This window comes from Macrobrachium rosenbergii, chromosome 23 (assembly GCF_040412425.1).
Source record: "Macrobrachium rosenbergii isolate ZJJX-2024 chromosome 23, ASM4041242v1, whole genome shotgun sequence".
Lineage (NCBI taxonomy): Eukaryota > Metazoa > Arthropoda > Malacostraca > Decapoda > Palaemonidae > Macrobrachium > Macrobrachium rosenbergii.
In genome coordinates, this window is record NC_089763.1 from 35,360,278 (window position 1) to 35,380,983 (window position 20,706).

General features: G+C 38.7%; 2 protein-coding genes across 4 annotated transcripts; both read left to right on the forward strand.

Moving 5' to 3' along the window:
• The first annotated feature begins 3,383 nt into the window (after positions 1-3,383).
• Positions 3,384-9,504, forward strand: LOC136851480 (E3 ubiquitin-protein ligase TRIM21-like). 2 transcript variants are annotated; one of them, XM_067125583.1, is made up of 5 exons: positions 3,384-3,522; positions 5,236-5,495; positions 5,619-6,166; positions 6,991-7,101; positions 7,534-9,504. In XM_067125583.1, the coding sequence occupies exons 2-5, from the start codon at positions 5,243-5,245 to the stop codon at positions 7,825-7,827; spliced, it is 1,206 nt and encodes a 401-aa protein (XP_066981684.1). In that variant the 5' UTR covers positions 3,384-3,522; positions 5,236-5,242; the 3' UTR covers positions 7,828-9,504. The 2 variants fall into 2 exon arrangements, with proteins under 2 accessions (XP_066981684.1, XP_066981685.1); XM_067125584.1 differs by having other exon boundaries at positions 6,997-7,101.
• Positions 9,505-14,737: 5,233 nt separating this feature from the next.
• LOC136851481 (uncharacterized) lies at positions 14,738-20,672 on the forward strand. Of its 2 annotated transcripts, none has more exons than XM_067125587.1 (4): positions 14,738-15,095; positions 16,976-17,882; positions 18,233-18,343; positions 19,177-20,672. In XM_067125587.1, the coding sequence occupies exons 2-4, from the start codon at positions 16,983-16,985 to the stop codon at positions 19,891-19,893; spliced, it is 1,728 nt and encodes a 575-aa protein (XP_066981688.1). In that variant the 5' UTR covers positions 14,738-15,095; positions 16,976-16,982; the 3' UTR covers positions 19,894-20,672. The 2 variants fall into 2 exon arrangements, with proteins under 2 accessions (XP_066981688.1, XP_066981687.1); XM_067125586.1 differs by having other exon boundaries at positions 14,970-15,049.
• The last annotated feature ends 34 nt before the right edge of the window (positions 20,673-20,706 follow it).

The window sequence follows — 20,706 nt, forward strand, 5'->3', positions numbered from 1 at the left end:
AGAGAGAGAGACATTCTCCAGCGGTACATATGTAATACTTTCGTCTCCTTTGTTCTTAACGATGTTCTAAGTGACGGTTTGAGTTTAGGATCGAGGGAGAGAATTGAAGTTTTGGTCAAATGAATTCATTTGCATGCAAAGTTGGAAGGGTGGTGTCCTGGAAGGAGCCACTTGGAGAGAGAGAGAGAGAGAGAGAGAGAGAGAGAGAGTACCATGATATTCACCGTCACGTAATTGTTTATGTAGATGCGTACATACATGCATACATAAAGACATGCAGAAGGGTATACAAGTATATATAATTCTATATATATATATATATATATATATATATATATATATATATGTGTGTATATATATATACTGTATATATATATATATATATATATATATATATATATATATATATATATATATATATATATATATATATATATATATATATATATATATGCATATATGTTCATACTAATCTTTTTAGGCTTCAATAAGATGGATAAGATGGTTTAGATTCCAGATTCTTGAATTTCTTTCATTTCCAAAAGTCTCACTGAAGCCTAACAAGGGTGAAACATATATATATATATATATATATATATATATATATATATATATATATATATATATATATATATATATATATATATATTATATGTGTATATATCATTGTTTTCCCTTGCTAACCTAAGCGATACTGTGACGCCATCCAAAAACCTAAATAAAACATTAAAAATTATTTAAATGATTTAAGCTGTACGTAACCACATCAAATCATATTCCACCGAATAATTCCGCCTCCGGGTGTTTGAGAGTTTAATTGCATTGGCCAACTTCCAGGCGAAAGTTGTTTACGAGGTCGAGTTATTAAACAAACAATGTTTTAATGCAGCGTTGATTGCGCGAAAGTGCTGCCCACACTAATTGATCAACTTCCTGATTTTCGGAGTCAGAAATAAGCCTATTTGCCGGGTCAGGGAGGAGGACTTCTGATTTGAGTTGCTTGTTACGTGTAAATCCTGTGAAAACTAATTTTTGTATTTGGTGACTAAGGCATAATTTATGGGGTATTTTGAATGCTACACTGCCCTAAAATGGGAGACTGCAGTATCTGCAGAAATACAAGAACTGAGAAAAAATGGTAGATACTGCAGTTTTGTCTTGCCTTAGCTGATTTTGCATGTAAATCTTGTGCAAACTAATTTTGTATTTGCTGACTAACGCAAAATTTATGGTTGTTTTTTGAAAGCTATACCGCCCTAAAATGGAAGACTGATTTTGCATGTGAATCCCGTGAAAACTAATTTTTGTATTTGGTGACTAACGCAAAACTTATAGGTCATTTTTTGAACGCTATACTGCCCTAAAATGGTAGACTGCAGTATCTGCAGAGATACAGAACAGAGAAAAATGGTAGATACTGTACTTTTCCCTTGCCTCACTACTGATTTTGCATATCTCAATTTCGAAAATTTTGCAGATACTGCAGTTTTCCATTTTAGGGCAGCATGGGATTGGTGAGAAAAATGGCAGTTTTCCCTTGCCTTACTACTGATTTTGCAGATGCTGCAAATGGGACCCCCTAAATAAAGCATTGAAGAATCATTCTGAAACTGCAGTAACTTGTGTATTAGTGTTTCACGAGCCCAATTGGTGGCATGTTTCAATTTCGAATATTCTACAGATACTGCAGTTTTCCATTTTAGATCAGTGTAAATTACTGTAGCTTATTCATAATCTGACATCATGCACTTCACTTGTTTCTAGTTGGTGTCAAAACTGATGTATGTTGTTTTCGACGTAAAAATCCCAAGAAAACTAATTTTATATTTGCTGACGAACGCAAAACTTATGGTTTTTTTGAACTCTATATCTTATTCATACTCTGAAGCAGTGGTTCTTAACCTTTTCATCCTATGATCCCCGCGCTCACCGCCCCCTCTCCCCCGCCCCAGACTCTTCAGGATAATACCGTAACCCCTAAAATAAATTTAAATTTCAAAATGGCGAATCTTGCGAAAAGGTAAGATAAAACAAAATGATAGGAAGACCATGGAAGGTAACAAGTTGCACTCACCAGACTAGTAAAAGCCCAACTGGCTAATCCAAATATATGACAATAAATAATATTCTCCCGAACCCTTTGTGACCCCCTGAGAAACCCCAAACGACCCCCTGGGTCTGAAATCATGAACTTCGTATGGGGATTTTTGAAGGTTACAAATTACTGTAGCTTATTCGTAATCTGACATCGTAAACTTCCCCTGTTCCCTGTTGGTGCCAAAACTGATTTGTTCCTTACGACGTAAGTATCATTTGAAAACCAATTGTTATATTTACTAACTTACGCAAAAATTGCGTGTTTTTTTTTGTTTCAAATTACATTGGTTGTTTCATTATCTGCAGTCATAAACTTCTCTGGTTTCTTGTTGAAGCAAAAAAATGCTTCAAGTTGCTTTTGAGGTTTAAAGACTAAGAGAATTATTTTTTACTAACTTACGAAAAACTCACGTTTTTTAGTTTTCTGTAAAAGAAAACTATTGTGCCGGTTTTGTCTGTCCGTCCGCACTTTTTTTCCTGTCTGCCCTCAGATCTTAAAAACTACTGAGGCTAGAAGGCTGCAAACTGGTATGTTGATCATCCACCCTCCAACCATCAAACATACCAAGTTGCAGCCCTCTAGCCTCAGTAATTTTTATTTTATTTAAGGCTAGATTTAGCCATAACCGTGCTTCTGGCAACGATATAGGAAAGGCCACTACCAGCCCGTGGTTAAAGTTTCGTGGGACGCGGCTCATACAGCATTACACCGAGACCACCGAAAGATAAGATCTATTTTCGGTGGCCTTGATTGCGTTGAAGAAACTTCGGCGCATTTTTTACTTGTTTGGTGTAAGCTACAAATTACAGTCGCTTATTCATAATCTGCAATCATAAACGTCTCTTCTTCCCTGTTAATGTCAACACTAACACGAGACACAGATTGGATCATTCAGCTGAATCGTCAATATCATTTTGGATAATTCAGCTGAATCGTCAATATCATTCTGGATAATTCAGCTGAATCGTCAATATCATTCTGGATAATTCAGCTGAATCGTCAATATCATAGCGACATGCGGTAACTTTAACAAATCATGATGAGCTATAATTATGAAATTACAGCTTCCAATTAGCTGCGGCAGTTACCTAGTTATTAAACGAGGGTATTTTATTAAATGAAATATTATGCAAACGATGCAGCACTTAGCAATGAAAGCTTCTCTTGCTCCCAATATTGTATAAAATATAACCACTCCTTTTAGCGTCAGTCCGATTGTTAAAAAAAAGCAGCTGACATTAGCTAACTCAGCAACTGCTAATCCCAAACCCAGTTTACGCAATTAGCGGTTTAATCCAGCCGTCAAACTTATAGTTCGTACGTGTCATAGTCTCCGCAATAGGCTTTTCTGCCAGTAACGATCTGTCTGTCGGTGTGAACACTTATGACAGTGATTGCTGTTTTATTCCAGTTATTTTTTAAAGGTAAATGGATATTTATGTTTATTCTGTGCAATTCTTGTTTTGCATGTTTTCTTATTTATATTTATTCTGTGCGATTCTTTTTTTGTCTGTTCTCGAGAAAGGTTTCAAGAACGTCTACGAGTGTCAAAACATTAATGTTCTTTGACATTCTTATTTGGATATTGTATATATACATTATTATTTATATGTATATATATATATATATATATATATATATATATATATATATATATATATATATATATATATATATATATATATATATATATAGTATATATTTGTGTGTGTATATTTGCAGTGAAAATGCACAAAAGATCGGGCATTAAGCATGATCTTTTGTGATGAATCTAAGGAACGAATCCAAATAAATACAAAAAATTCATTTTTTTTTATTTGATTTTATGTTCTATTCTTTGCGTGAAAGCTCGAACATTTGTGTGATAACGATAATAAAAATCAATAAATAAAAACAACTTCCCAAAGAATCACTCACATAACCAGAATTACTCTTTCATCGTGTCATCCTAAAGATAAATTTTTTTATGTCATTATTACCGAATATCGACAGAGAGAGAGAGAGAGAGAGAGAGAGAGAGAGAGAGAGAGAGAGAGAGAGAGAGAGAGAGTCTTCATTTTCCAATATAACGGATGAGAGTTATTCCATCGGCCGTCCAAAATGACAGTTAATTACGCCCATATCGCCATTCCTTCCCTAACAGTGAGAAATGTTAATTGCAAATATCACCTGCGCTGCACCGAAGGCCAATTAAATCGCAGCGCTGCCGTTTGACAAATGACCGTAGACAAGCGACCGGGTCATTACGAGGGCCAAATTGTTTACGCTGTTCGGTGCTATAGTCGTTCTAGGCGACGCTGGCGGCCGACGGAAAAAAACGACCGATTTTTCATGGGTTGAATTTATTATTTTGTTACACAAGCTGACCTTCCTGTTAAAGATTGAGATATAACGTATTTGATATGAAGTATATTTTGCTATACAGGTTAATCTTCTTTAAACTATTTGATAGGAAGTATATTTTGTTATACAAGTTGACCTTCCTGTTAAAGATAGATAGAGAGTATTTGATATGAAGTATATTTTGTTATACCGGCTGACTTTCCAAGTTGAATGCATGGATATAAAGTATTTGGTAGCTCGGAGAAACGGGCGTTTTTGGGACGAGTACTTTGAAAGGTTTACGAAAATGAACCTCCCCTCTTTCCGAAGCGTAAATGGTAATTGATTTTCCTAGGCAAGTAAACGGGAAGACAAAGTTTAACCATTAATTACTGGACGGTAATGATAGGTGTGTGTGTGTGTGTGTGTGTGTGTGTGTGTGTGTTGGTGTGTGGGGTTGGATATCGAATAACACTCATTAGCCTTCCCTCCCCACCCCAAACCCCTACACGCGCACTCAAGCTATCTATTCCTCTAAAAGTTGTACATTCTCTCTCTCTCTCTCTCTCTCTCTCTCTCTCTCTCTCTCTCTGTTTTTTGTTGAGATCTAATTCCAATGGAAAGGGCTAATTCCAAGTCCCTTTCAAATGAACCTGTTCAATAGCCCTATTTTCTAGTTGGCATAAATTCATCTTAACTATATTATAGTTCCTCATACTTTTAACTGTTCTTTATTTCTCGTGATTACTAGCTTAACTAATTCTCTCATCACGTACTAATTATTCCTTCAGTGAATGCTGACTTTTTCTCTCTAGTTTTAGGATGGATGCCCTTTTTCTGTGCGAATTATGTCAAGGTCACATGGGAACGACTGATAAGCAGCCTCGAGTACTCAGCTGTGGCCATACGTTTTGCTCTCTCTGCGTTCTCAGCTTCTCCAAAGGAGGGAGATGTGTCTGTCCTACGTGCAGTCGTCAACACTATTCAAAAGCCTCACTCGAAATACCTGTAAACCACGCCTTTGTCAGAATCATACGGGCCGAGAGGTCGTCCGCTGGCAGGAATTTCAAAAACGGTAAGGTTTTGTCTCTTGGTTCAGAGAAGCGAGTGACCGATTCTGGCTCTGCTCCTAAGTCTAGACCGTGGTCTGAGGCTACCCAATTTACTTGTAAAGATAATGTCACCATTCTGTCCACAGGGGAAAAACCACTCCAGAATGCCGGAAAGTGCTACAGACACGGAGCATATTGCACTCTCTGGTGCAAAAGTTGCAAAGAGTGGATTTGCCTGGACTGTTCCTTGCTCAGTCATTCACTAATACACTGTGAGGTCCTTGCATTTAACGAAGCAGTTAACTATATCAAGCTGGAGGAAGATTGCTCCATCAGGAGAGCTGTCGAGTTGTTTGACAGCAATGCCTTCAAGCACCGTGAGAAGCAGTCCGACCTCAGAGGAATGAGAGAGAAGCACAGAATCATGGTCAAGGAGCTACAGTGCCTCGCGACAAAGCACCAAGAGGCGGCTGCAGAAATCGAGAAACAGATTAGTCTCATTGACAGGAGTCTTACTGAAGGACTTTCAACTCTGCTGACGCTGCTGGAATCGCAGGGTCTGTTGCTGGCAGCCCAGACTTTGCAAGAGCTTTTGGCATCACGTCGCTTGTCCCAGATATACCAGAGCAAGATCTTGGATTGGCACGACTCTGGGCTTGTAGACGACACTAGAGAGATAGTCATTTCTAAAAAGGTAAGTTGTTTTTAATGGCCTGTAAAATGTAACCGTTGAAATCTAGACTCTATTCTGCCCTAAAATGGAAAACTGCAGCATCTGCAAAATTTTCGAAATTGAGATATGCCACCTATTGGGCTCGTGAAACTAATACACAGACAGGTTACTGAGGTTTCAGGATGATTCTTCAGCGCTTTATTTAGGGGGTCCCATTTGCAGCATCTGCAAAATCAGTAGTGAGGCAAGGGAAAACTGCAGTATCTACCCTTTTTCTCAGTTTTGTATTTTTGCAGATACTGCCATCTTCCATTTTAGGGCAATATTATGAAAGACATTTCCTTAGAAATAGGACTGACAAAGTTCATTTTGAGAAGATATCTAATAGCTAATCTTTCATATTTTTCATGTAGTCCCCAGTTAGGTTAAGCTGGACACCCTGTCACAGTGATTACTGATAAATTACAGAATTATCAAAATAAATTTGACTAGTTTATCATTAATTACGGAATTATCAAAATAAATTTGACTAGTGTATCATTAATCTTGGATTCTTTCTGTTTCAGTTTCCTGTTAGACATTTTTTTCAGTCCTTCAAGTCATAATTTCTTGTGCCGACTGCAGCAATTATTATCAAATATCTGAATGTTTTAAAAGGACATTTGTTAACTGATTTTTAGAAAATGTTTAAACCCCTCTTGCAGTGGAAATCACAAATTCATATATTATTCTTGTACAGAAAGTCTTGAATGAACTATTTTATGAAATAATGAAGTACATCTCTCAGATTTTGAACAAAAGCACAGTAACAAAATTGTCTCCGGGAATAATAAGCGTTTTGACAGTTGCAGAAATCCACCAATGCTGCCATATCTCTTGTGAAGTGTTTCATGGCTTCGTCCAACAGCACGACGATTAGATCGGCCGTGAGGGAACTGGCTGCTGTGTCAGCAGAGGTAAGGGATAAGGTAGTTACAACAGAAAGCTGTCAGTTGTAAAAATGAAGTTCATTAGCCTTGCGGTGTTGTAGGCGGCCTTAGCAGCCTGTAAACCAACGCTGAAATTAAACTACTCTTAACGGAATGTCTATCGTACAACCTATTATTTGCCATGATCATTTTGCCGTCTTTGGTTTCACACGACGTTCACTGACTGTTACCATCCTAATTTTCGATTTTTTGTCCACAAAGTCGCAATTAACCATATAAAACCCCTAGATTATCTGATGTGAAGTAAGATTACTGTGCTAGCTTCCATTTAATGTCTGGTAAATGGAGCGTTAACTTGGGAGTAAGAGCTGAACATTATCTCAAAAAATTACAGTTTTCTGTGAATCATCTGTAACTTTCAACATTAGTGTTGACGTTAACTGTTCTTTTCTCCTCCAGGAAGAGCCTGATGTAACAGAGACACTGAATCGCATAATGGAAGATCCTGCGTGGGAGAATGTCTTAGAGGAAGTTGATATTGAGTGGCTATTTGAAGGTAATCCTCTGTCCTCCCTGACAAATGGACACGCCCAGCAAAAATCGGGACATTCTACAATCTCCGAAGAGAGTTCGGTTCGTGTTGAGAAACTGATCGATCTGTCTACCGGAGAAGTAAAGAAGAAGAAGAAGAAGGAGGAGGAGGAGGAGGAGGAGGAGGAGGAGGAGGAGAGGAGGAGGAGGAAACAGTTCTAAATATTCTCTGTCATGTCACCAGTACCGTGACGATAGGAAGGTCTTTCAACTAACTAAAGGGGCACCTACAGTGTCCAAGCAAGAATCACTGGAAGAATGTCCTGCAAGCTTAATCAAGAGTGTAAGAGTGGATGAGCAAAGAAGGAAGAAGCCAAAACTGCCTAATGATGTCAAACCGGAGGAGACCTTTCCTTTATACCCATGGCGGGTACCGAAACGACCAGACTTCTCAAAAGATGGCGTTGGAAACCCTGACTGTTTTCTCGAAATACCCAGAAGCCCTCAGGACGTTGGTTTGCACGAAGTACCCACGTCTCCTCAGACTACTGGCCTTCATGAAGTACCCACGTCTCCTCAGACTACTGGCCTTCATGAAGTACCCACGTCTCCTCAGACTACTGGCCTTCATGAAGTACCCACGTCTCCTCAGACTACTGGCCTTCATGAAGTACCCACGTCTCCTCAGACTTACGGCCTTCATGAAGTACCCAGAAGCCCTTGGAGAAGGGAAAACAGAAAAGAGCAACAATCAGTCATCCGGAAAAACAATCAAGTAATTGAAAGGGAAAAATTATGGAAAACTATCTTGAGTTGTAAGCCTGTTGAGCCGAACACTAACCTACCCATGAAATTAGAGCCAGCAGTGATTAACTCTGCACGTATGTACCCAGATCTGCAGGAGACTCTCAGTGAGGGCACAAGTTCAAGAAGATCCAGTCATGATCACCTGTTTTACTATGCTATCGGGGCCTTTGAAAGCTCTACCGAAAGCTCTAGGGGCGAGAAACGAGAGCGGTCCTGATAAGGAATTTAGGGAACAGTACAATCTGGACAATGGGGCAGGTATAAATTCTAGATCAGGTGGTTTCCTAGCAATGGAACGTGAGGCATCTGAAGGAGTGATATTGAAAAGGTATAAAGGGTAACGTTCCTCTGAGACTTAAGCAACTACACGAGAAATGTCTGCAATTTCACATAAAGGGAGCAAAGGATCAAATGTCGCAGGTTGGTAAGGAACTGAAATTGGTGCATCTGAAGGTGAAGGTTACAAAACTCCAATTATTTCTAAACAGAATGAGCTCGTAGAACCATGTCCAGCGGACTGCAAAAACAAGGAAATGAAATACGAGCAATTCGTAGTTTTAAACCGGACTAAAAGCGATGACGTCAGAGAAGATCCTTCTGAGTGTGAGCAAGTAATCTGGATTGAACGTCTGTAGAAGTGTTGGACGGCAAAGTCATGAACAGAAAACTGATACGCTTACCCAAGGAAACAAAAATGGATACATATCACTTGTCGTAAAGGAATCTGTAGAGTTTTAGATGTATATGGCGATTTTAAAGACGAACGGCCTTCATACAGGGCAGTTGGATGTAAATTTTAATCCAATTATATACTTTTTAGGATTTTTATAACGTCATGGGTAGTTACAACTGATGTTATGAAGACGAGGAGGCGTGGAAACCCTTCACATTCTGAATAGTTTTAAGATGAGACAGTTATGTTTATGATTTTAAATGGTGTTTTAATTAGACTTTTATACAAAAAAAAGTAAGATCAGCTTTTATTACAAATTGTTACCAAAGAATTGTTTTTTATTACTACTACTGATAGTTTATAAAAATGATCCATTTTAGATGGTACGGCCTCCCGAAACATAATAAACAGGTTTCTTACTTATCTTAATCATTCAAAATTGTCTTAACCTTAGAGGTAATTGCCTTGGAAAACAAGCTTCTGCCGAGTGCCTTTCCCATACGAGAAAAAGTAAAGCGGAGAAAATAACAAAGATAAATGAACACAAAACAGATGAGCATCCCTACTGCATCTGAAATGCCTTCGGCCCCTAGCTGCAACCCTTTCGATTCCTTTTACTGTACCTCTTTTCATATTCTTTTTCTAACATCTTCCGTTCCACCCTCTCCTAACAATTGATTCATAGTGCAACTGCTTTGAGGTTTTTCCCCAGTTACACCTTTCAAACCTTTTACCGTCAATTTCCGTTTCACCGCTGAATGACCTCATACGTCCCAGTTCTTGGCCTTTGGCCTAAATTCTATATTCAATTCAATTCAGTTCAGACAACGAATTACAAGCCATATGGGACCCATCAGTGAGCAAATCTTCCACTTTGATTTATGTACTGATGATTACAGCAATTTGCCTTCAGAGGTTAACCTCATGGAAGTAGATCTTTTATTTATTTATTTATTTTTGTCATTAAAAAATTCGCCACGTAACTTGACACTGAATAAATGTACAATCAAGAGAAGCATTAGGAAAAAATGGTCTCTAAATCACTGTTAGGCTTGTTTGGTGGACTAAGCTTCAAGGTGCATGCATCCTCTCTCTCTCTCTCTCTCTCTCTCTCTCTCTCTCTCTCTCTCTCTCTCTCTCTCTCTCTCTCTCTCTCTCTCTCTCTCCCCGCGCATTCTTTTCTCTTCCCTCTAAATGCGACATTGACTGGCGTGTGCATAACTGAGCCAATATCAATATTTATTCTTTCTTCATTATTGTTGACATTTTCAGGTTCCATTACCCTCCACCGAAAGAAGCTCTCGCTCTCTCTCTCTCTCTCTCTCTCTCTCTCTCTCTCTCTCTCTCTCTCTCTCTCTCTCTGTTTGTGCATAGCGCACGGGCGTATCTGATTACACTGCATCCGTTTCGTATTTCATTCTCTTACGGAGCGTAGTTTTTAATAACGAAAAATCCCGAGTAATTTCTGCTCATATTCAGGCGAATGATGGAAATTCATAACCGCACTTATTACCCTTTATTGCATTCCTTTTGTCGTAAATTCTCATTTCGGAACGGCAGCCCCCGTTCGGTATTTCATCTCGACCGTCTAAGCTTATTGTTTTGCGTTCCTTAGATCAAAGGGAATTTTCATAATGATTGTGTATATGCATATAAAATATATATATATATATATATATATATATATATATATATATATATATATATATATATATATATATATATATATATAGATTGATAAATGTGTGTGCATGCGTGTGTATGTCAGAGAGAGAGAGAGAGAGAGAGAGAGAGAGCAACAAGACTATGCAAGACATAAGCTATACATTGCTTTCTAATTCAAAGTGTAAAACTGTTGTGTATGTCTGAGAGAGAGAGAGAGAGAGAGAGAGAGAGAGAGAGAGAGAGAGAGAGAGAGAGAATGCTCTTTGAAGACATTGCATGCTTTACATTGCTTTCTGTAAGTGTAAAACTGAGAGAGAGAGAGAGAGAGAGAGAGAGAGAGAGAGAGAGAGAGAGAGAGAGAGAGCCTGCAAGACTATGCACACGGCATAAGCTATATATTACTTTCTAATTCAAAGTGTAAAACTGTGCGCGCGTTTGAGAGAGAGAGAGAGAGAGAGAGAGAGAGAGAGAGAGAGAGAGAGAGAGAGAGAGAATGTCTGTACAAACCGTAGACTTTAGACACTGGGTACTATTCAACCTGTAAAACTATTTCGACCATTTCAAAAACTCTCCAGTAATAGATTCACAACGAATGGAGATATTCACTTTACAAATAACACTCGGTTCCCCAAAAAAGGAAATTCAGCAGGGCACGGGGGGAAACAAATACCTTTGCCCCAAAGGACAAAGCAACGCAAAGCAATTAGCACCAATTAAACAGGAGCCTATTAGCAGACAATGCAGTTTCTTTTTCTCCAGAAGTTTTTTCTGATTGACAAATTGCAGCGATGTTGTTTTTGTCGTAAAAGGAAAGCTCTCTCTCTCTCTCTCTCTCTCTCTCTCTCTCTCTCTCTCTCGTATCACAATTGAGGAATACCAGTGTTCGAATTCCGAGGCGGTCGAGGAAAAGACGGCAAGGTTAAAGAGAGAGAGAGAGAGAGAGAGAGATAGTTGAGAAACCAATACAACATCCCAGATTTTTTTTCTCTTACTAAAAACAAATAAACACAAACACAGAGAGAGAGAGAGAGAGAGAGAGAGAGAGAGAGAGAGAGAGAGAGAGAGAGAGAGAGAGAGACCAAAATAATATTCCAGATTCTTTTTCTCTTACCAAAAACAAATAAACTTTTCCACTGGAATACTGAATTCGAATTAGACATATTTAATCAGAGCAATTAAATGGCAATTAGGTAATGAAGTCCTCATCTGACGCAGATTGTATGAAAATGACCATTATCCTTCTAATGGCATATGGGTGGCCCCTCATTAATATAATTGTGATTTAATTATTGTGGGAAAAGGCTAATTATTTCAGAAAAATTACTGCTTTGATAATTAATTTTTTTTTTTTTTGTTTTACAGACATATGTCAGGTAGCTTTTATCTTCAATATTTTCATTCATTTTTTTCCCATGTTTTTATGCTTTTTCTTATAAATTATCTTTTATTGATATTAACCCGGCCTTATGCCGGCACTGCGAATTATCCAAAGGCTGTCCGTCACTGTGGTAAGATTTTAAATGGTATGAGATGAAGTTATGTAAAAAAAATTGTCTATTATATTAATGTTTTTCGGAAGTATATTAAATTCATTCCCATAGAGGAAAAAAAACATTGACAATAGACTGTTTATGGTAAAAATGCCATTTTTTACCATTTTCCAAAGATACATTAATTGATGGCAGACGAAATTTTGTTGTTTAGCCACACCAAGACAATAGTCAAATAAATATCTTAAGATATCCGTATTGCTTTACCTCGGTTTATTTTCCAGCAGCTAAACCCAAATCATTATTTCTAAGAAGATTTCCTTCATGATTAAAGAGGGACTTTACGAAGTGATCTTTGCTGCTTGTCAAACAGCTTCTCTTTCAAGTATTCTCCGTCTCCCTTGGTTACTTCTGTACTGGGTGTAAACACTGGATGCCATGGTAACGGCTATGAGACAACCGATCAGAATTCAGACAGACATGTAGTCTACATTTTCTGTCTGAAGGCTGAATTGATTGAACTGAATTGAATACAGGAATTTAGGCCAAAGGCCAAGCACTGGGACCTATGAAGTCATTCAGCGCTGAGATGGAAATTGGAAGTAAAAGGTCTGAAAGGTGTAACAGGAGGAAAACCTCAAAGCAGTTGCACTATGAAACAATTGTTGGGAGAGGATGGAAAGTAAGATGGAAGAAAGAGAATCTGAAAGGAGGTAGAGTCAAAGGAACGAAAGGGGTTGCAGCTAGGGACCGAAGGCACGCTGCAAAGAACCTTACGTACTGCCTGCAGTGCACCGCATGAGGTGCGCAGACGGCTTTAACCTCCTACGGGGTCTGAAGGCTGAAGTCAACAGCAGTTCAGAGGAAGTTATTCGTTGCTAGCTTTCACGACTCTGTAGCTGTTGAGCGGATTTCTCGCTGTTTAGCGGATTTGCTGGCTCAAAGATGTTTTTCCACTGCGTATGAGCGAGAAAAAAAAAGTGCTTAGCTGGACTGAGAAAGTTTATTGCAGAAAAGGACGATGGAAGTATAGAAACGTAGAGCAAAAATCCAAAAATAAAAAGCTTTTGCAGATGATTTTTGTTTGGTTTCGAAATGGATCTACGAGAATTCACTTGAAATGTAAAGGAGATATAATAAGATATTGCAAAATCCTTGCAGTACAAAGTAGTTCCTAGCGCACTAAAAACCGTTGTCTAGCTTACGTAGGCAAATCTCCTGTATATTGACTCTGAATGGTTTTTCACTATGTTATGAAATTTATGATCCAGTAGTAATTCAGCCCCACAGGGGTAGTGCTGTCAGTGCACCTCACAGGGTACACTGTTGGCATTGCTAAAGGTTCTTTGCAGCGTCCCTTCGGCCCCTAGCTGCAACCCCTTTCGTTCCTTTTACTGTACCTCCATTCATAGTATCTTTCTTCCATCTTGCTATCCACTCTCTCCCAACAATTATTTCAAAGTGCAACAACGAGGTTTTCCTCCTGCTACACCTTTCAAAAGTTCTTACTGTCAGTTTCCCTTTCAGCAATGAATGACCCAATAGGTCCCAGTGCTTGGCCTTTGGCCTAAACTCTATGTTCAATTCAGTTAAAATAAAAATGCCCTTACTTCTAAGCATTTTGCATTCTACCATGCAAACATACCTAGAGAAACTGCTTAAGCTTCTTTAGACCCGAAATGAATATTGTAATCAGACATGCAAGTGAAGCATATAGGATATTTGAACCTAGAACAAATTGTACGTCAGACGAGAGAGCATTTGTACACTGCGCACCAAATACCACCTGGAGTGAAGAACATACAAGAAGAATGCAGTTTTATAAAGGAACTAAAGACTCTCCTATTCTGCAGGAGCTACGATACTGACGAGAAAACACTGAAAGACAATTATAAAATATAAGATGCCCCTTATTTTGAAAAGGTACATGGGGCCGCCAGAGAAGGAATTATCCCTGTGGAGGGCTCTACATAAAACAAACAAAATGAAAGTGAAACACTAACAGGCTTTTAGTACCAAAACGAAGAGAGACCGAACGCTACATTCGCCCTTCCGACCACCACGTCGGAACCGTAATTAGCTTGCCATTTCCATTACAGATAGAAAGGCATTAGTCAGCTCCGAGATGGTGAAGCCAAGTGATGCAATTATATATCGAACCCTGAATGCATCAGGATTTGATGATGAGGCTGAGACGCAGAGATACGGTTATATACCAGAGGATTAGGGGAGACTGATCGAGGTCATTATCGAATATCAATCAGCCTCAATCTGGCCGGAACTCTGTGATCTGAGGGGGGAAGGCAGTCAGGTGTCTTCGTGATTTAATGATGCAATTATTATTCTTATATTTTGACGGTGTTGTATAATCCTGCGCTGAAATTAATTCATTTTACTCGGTGGAAGGTTTTGCAGTTCACTGAAAAATCCTGACTTCGATTTACAAAGAGGAAGACTTCTTTTGTGACTGAATTTATGAATGAAATCAGGGACACCAGATCATTGGTGCATGAGAAATTTGTCTTTGTTGTGACTGATCACTTTGAGAACTTGTTAACTAGTTTCCAAACGTTACTATATAACAGCTATTCATTTTTACACATTTATACATTTGTCATCAAGTCTACGATATGTATCTTTCGTGGTCAAGACTGTACTTCATCAAAATAATAAAGAAAACTGTTGTACAGTTCAGATATTCGTCTCTTGGTGGCTTGAAGGTCCTTGGCTACACGTAAACAAAAACAAATGAACTGTTCACAGAACAGTCAGTCAGTCACCCAACCAGCAGTGTGAGCCTCACGCAAAGGTGTGCGAGTGTTTTTAATGGTACAGATTTTGACATAATCTTGAGGGTGAGTTATTCATAGTGGATTTTGTGTATTCGATGTGCTTTGATTACGATGATCCTGCGGAGTTGTTTCTCTGGACTCTATATTTTGATTGACTAGAAACGAAAAAGAGTATCCCAGGTGTAGGCCAAGTAGGTTATGGCTGTGGAATCTTGATTTGCATTTAGAAGCCGTGCTTTCGATACTGTTAAATAGTAATTGCAAAAATGTATAACACTTAGCTAAGGCAAAAATGTATAACATTTTGATATTTAAATGGGACTTTCCGTTCGGTGTTCCAAAAGTGAGTATCGAAGGCTCGAGTGGAGCTTTTTGCTCGAGAGAATCCGTTGATGCAATCTGTCATACCCAACTTGTCATTCAAGAATTCAGCCTACTACAACAGCGACGGAGTTCATTACAGTGAAATGGGAAATGTCAGCACGCAGCGTTGGTAAAGGTTGACCATTCTGTAGAGTTTATTACTGTCATGGTGTAACTGGAACTTTTCAGTAATAGAATGTTTATTCTTTTTTTTTTATACTGCCCTGTGTTCAGAATTCTTTACCAAGACGAAAACTTCCATTTTATTTGCACCAAAAACCAAATTACACTTTCTCAGTACTGGGAAAAATGGCTCAATGGTACCAGTTACAAAAAAGCCCTTTCCCAGTCTTAATCAGTTGAAAGGATACCATAACCTAACCTAATTAGTGAGGCAGCACATCTTCCCATATGACGTGATGGCCAAGTACAGGGATACCACAATCTGTCGAAATAATCACATGAAGACATACATATGCAAAATTTCACATAGGTGATAGGCTTGCTTTGACATACATAAAAGGTTCATAAACTAAGGCGTATTTTACAGGGTACCCTGATATATCTAAACTGTCATAACGATGCCATCATCCATCATTTTAATGAGGCTGTGTACCTCAAGCAACCTAGCACGAAGGTGGCCGCCCCCACACAAAAAAAATATATATAATGTCACCATGTCAGCCTGACCAATAGGTGTTCTGTAGTCTACATGCCTGTCCCTGGGAAACCAAAACCAATCAACCTGTAATAGGGTTGCAGTTACTTAGCTCCACTGCCCTAGACACTGGATTACTTAACTATCATCTACAAGTACACTGACATTCACTTGGCACAGGTGTACAGTATTATTATTAAATATGTAACTAAATTGCCTCTTGGGCTGGGAAACCAACAGAACAAACTTGTCAAGTTAGGGTAGGTTAAGTCCTGGATGTTTTGACGGTGATGTCGTGCATGGTACTAGCTCAACAATTCATAAGTCTAGCCTATTTAATGGTGATATAGCTCAACAATTCACGGCCTAACCTATTTAAAGAATTTGGGAACCCACACACCTGGACCATTTTTCTTAATTTGTATCATGTGATGGTGTTTTTGCAACCAGACTGGTCATAGAATGGAAATGTTACCAGTGTGCTAGTCAGGGCATTGTTGTAACACAATGAAAATATGCTTGTGAAAAACTAACAGGTAAATTACTGGTTTTACATTTCTGTCATGTAATGCAGATGTTCTTACAAAATGTTGCAGCAAATAAGTCTGGAAATGAATAACTTTCATCAAAGTTAGGTTAGTTTAATGGAACATAACATTAAATTTTATTTAGTCAGACATAAGTAATGTTTGTAGTAACAGGGCATGAATCTGATTCAGTAAAAAGTGGCTCTTGCTAAGTTAGTTTTGTATACTGTAAATTTAACTCGGTAAGCTAGCATATAGAGGCATTTTCATATTTCCGTAATTTTCAGTCACAGTATTAAACAGCATGTCCAATTTCTGCTCACCTAAGGAAAGAAATTTTAATGTAAATTATTTCAAACTGAAGGGTGATTTCATCAATATTTCCTTTTCCCTAGCTTTAGGATGGATCCCATGTTTTTATGCGAGTCCTGTGGAGGCTACCTGGGCGACGAAAACAGGCAGCCAAAAATTCTGTATTGTGGCCATTCCTTCTGTACATACTGCGTCGCAGACTTCTTTGAAGACGACGCAGTGCATTGCTTTAAGTGTGGTTTTAAACACCATGCTAAAAGCACCACTAGAATACCTGTGAATCACATCCTTCTGAAAATAATTAAATCTAAAGAAATGTCTAACGAGAGAGTCGTGGGTCCGATGACTATGCCCCAGGGTAATACACAAGAGACATATCTGAGCCACCATGAACCGTGGAGTTCATACCCAGGAAGGAAAAATTCTCATACGCAGACAGTCTTTGGGGAACCGGTACAACATGCTGGAAAATGTGTCAAGCATACCCTGTACTGCACACTTTGGTGTAGACGATGCAAGGAGTGGATATGCCAAGACTGCAGATTAGTCAGCCATCCACCAGTGTCATGCAAGGTCCTTACCTTATCTGAGGCACTCAAGGAGATTAAACTTGAGGAGAATTACTGCATCAAGAGGACGGTAGAGTTATTTGAAAGCCACGTCGTGATTTATCGTGAGAAGCTCAGCCACCTAAGAGAGATGAACGGAAAGCACAGGAGCTTGATCAAGGATCTGCAGACTCTCCTGGGGAAGCACAGGAAGTTAGAGAGGGAAGTTGAGAAGCGTGAACTGACCATCCAGGAGAGTCTTGCTACTGGATTTTCAATGCTTTTGATGTTGCTGGAGTCCCAAAGTCATCTGCTGGAGGCCAAGGGTCTAGGAGAGGTTTTACTCGCACGCCAGAGTGCTCAGGGGTGCCAGAGTGCAATCTTGGGGTGGTATGAACCGAAGCTTTTGGATGACACGGAAGAGATTACCATTTCAGATGGGGTAAGTCTGTGTGTTCTCTGCATTTTAAGTGATAAAACACAATAGCTGCTGTTAATAAAGTACTATTTCAGTCGTTAAACTAAAATGTGTTCAGAGGTGAATTGTGGTGTTGGAGTTTTCCCACATGACTACTTGGTATTGTTTTTCATACTTCCAGTACCTGTACTGCATTGTTGTTGATTTCCAGAAAAATGTTCCAATCTGTATTCCACTATTTTGGATTAATATTAATTCCAGGTTTGGCTTCGTCTCTGTCAAATTTTTATTATTGTTACTGTTTTAGACAGAAGGATTAATCTGCCCATAATGTCCAGAATATGGGATATTTATGAAAAATTCAATGTTTTCAGTTTCAGAAGGGAACTATGGCTGCAATGACTGTTCTGAAGCATTCCATGGGACTTTCATTCAATCAAAGAGTGGCAGACGAAGCCAGCGATTTCACCTCTTTTACAGGAAATGTAAGTATGGTATCAATATACAACAAATGTTCTCGACATACCAGGCAGGTGTTGGGTGGGTGCTAATACTGTAAACTATAGAAGTATTACAGTCAGTGACAGGGTTCACAGTCATTGTACGGATATTTTTTCCTGGGTTACTTGTATTTACTTTTCTTGTAACCTTTACTGCAACATCTAGGTTGTGAGCAACAGCTTAAGCTGTCTTGATTTTAAAAAATCAAATGCACAGGGTTTTACCTACTTCTCAGTAAGAAATTTAATCTGATTTTCAAGAAAACCATAACTAGTAGTTGTGGCAAAATGTAGCTGGTTTTTCTGATTTAATGCTCAATTTTGTTTGTTTCTCACTACCACATTGGTTCATATATTGCTCACTTCCAACCTCAATATGAAATTCAAAGTTTTTCCTGATTCCTGTGCTCAAAGCTTATGGAGGTCACGACTAATAAATTATATCAAAATTGTGGGAAGTAAGAGCCTTAAGTATGTTGAGTCTTTTTCATTTATTATTGAAGTAGTTGAAGGTACTTTTCCAGGCACAAGAAAATACATTTACTTGGAATGTAGAAACATCTCCAGTGGCTTTATATGGGGTAACGTAACTTAAAATATTTGTTTTGTTTATGCTGTACTTCAAACTTGAGTGATATCTTAGTTTTCAAGTGCTATAGCTTTCAAATTCCATAGGGTACTTGAAATATAAAAAGAACAGTGATGTAAAACTGATTACTCATTACTATTGACGAAACACATCTACTTTCTAATGAACGGTGAGGAAAATTATTTTACCAAGACATCAACATATTTCTGAAAATTATTCTACTTTTCAGGACCAAGAGGAGTTGGTGATGTGTGTCAAGCACATGATGGAAAGCCCTTACTGGAAGGTAATTCTTGGAAAGATAGAAAGTGATGACACAGTTGATGGCAATTCAATGTATCGTTTGGCACAAGGAGCTCAAAGGATTGACTCCAGGTTATACGATTTTGATGGTAGGATTTATTATAACGCTCGGAGCAGGTTTAGCAGAAGCACCAACGTGTACGTCGAGAAGTTAATCGATATATCCACAGGAAGCGCGGAAGGTTCTGATGTGTGGTATCAGAAGTATAGGAAACCTGGATTATTGGCAGAGAGGGGGGGAAGGGTGTATGGAGAACCGTTTAGCACATCGCTGTTAGATGAAATAACCGATGATTGTTACTACCAGCTAAGAAGTGAGATCTCCCAACATGCATCAGGTGCTGAAGGGGAGTGTCCAGAAGGCCTAACTGGAAAATTTAAGGACGCTAAGCAACAGGGGGCTTTTCCAGAACATATGATACCCCTCACTCCAACAAAAGACAGGAACGAACTCCAACTGGGCCTCACAAGGACTGAAACTTCACGAGATGCTACTGGGTATCCTAAAGGGTTTTTCATGAAACCATTAGAAGCAGAAGGAAAAGATATTTACAAGAAAGAACCAAGGGGTAGGAGCATGCCAGCACACAGGTTGTGTGATGGGGGTCACAGACCAGTTTACCTTGGCAACAGATCCAGATGACACTAAGCTGGACAGTGCGACTTTTACGACAAATCTGAAGCCCATTTCTAAAATCTCTAATACAAGAGCCCGAACCACCAAGGCTGTGACACTTTACCCAGAATGGGAGAGAGGTCCTGTTGCCATTGCAGGTACGGATGACCATTTCAAACCCCTCTTACCTTTTTACACAAAAGATACCCCTGGTAGCGGTGGCGCAGGAGCTTCAGTTTGGAAAGAACAACAGGATTATTCCCGTGGGAAGGAGTCCTGTGAAAAGTCTGATAAAGCAGCTTGTGGAGAGGAACAGGACACACCAAATGGTAGAGGAAGAAAGGATGAAACAGGTGAGGACAGCGGGGACACTGACACATTTATAAAAAATGAATTATGAGAAGTTGTAACGGCAGGTAAAGATGGACAAGATATATGTGAAAAATAATCAGCTAGATATCAGAAAGAAGAAGAAACTTGCAAAAATGGGGGAATGATGGTTACAATTGATCTGCTTAGAAAGACTGCAAAGTGACTAATCAGACTTTAACAGGTAGCACATTAATACAATAGCATGTTTAAACTTGGTTATAGACAGAAAGTTAATGTACTGTTATTATTATTGCTCGCAATAAGTTACGTTTTATGTTGCATACAGATAGCCTTACTGGTACCTGAGGCTAGACTATGAACTATACAAAACTTGTACCACTGGAATATTTTAGTTTGTTATTTTTGCATGCTGTGCTTTAACTGCATGCAGCACATTGTCATTCACATATATTTTAACAACAGTGCATTACCAATAGTGTTTTATTTATACCATGATAATTTTGATGG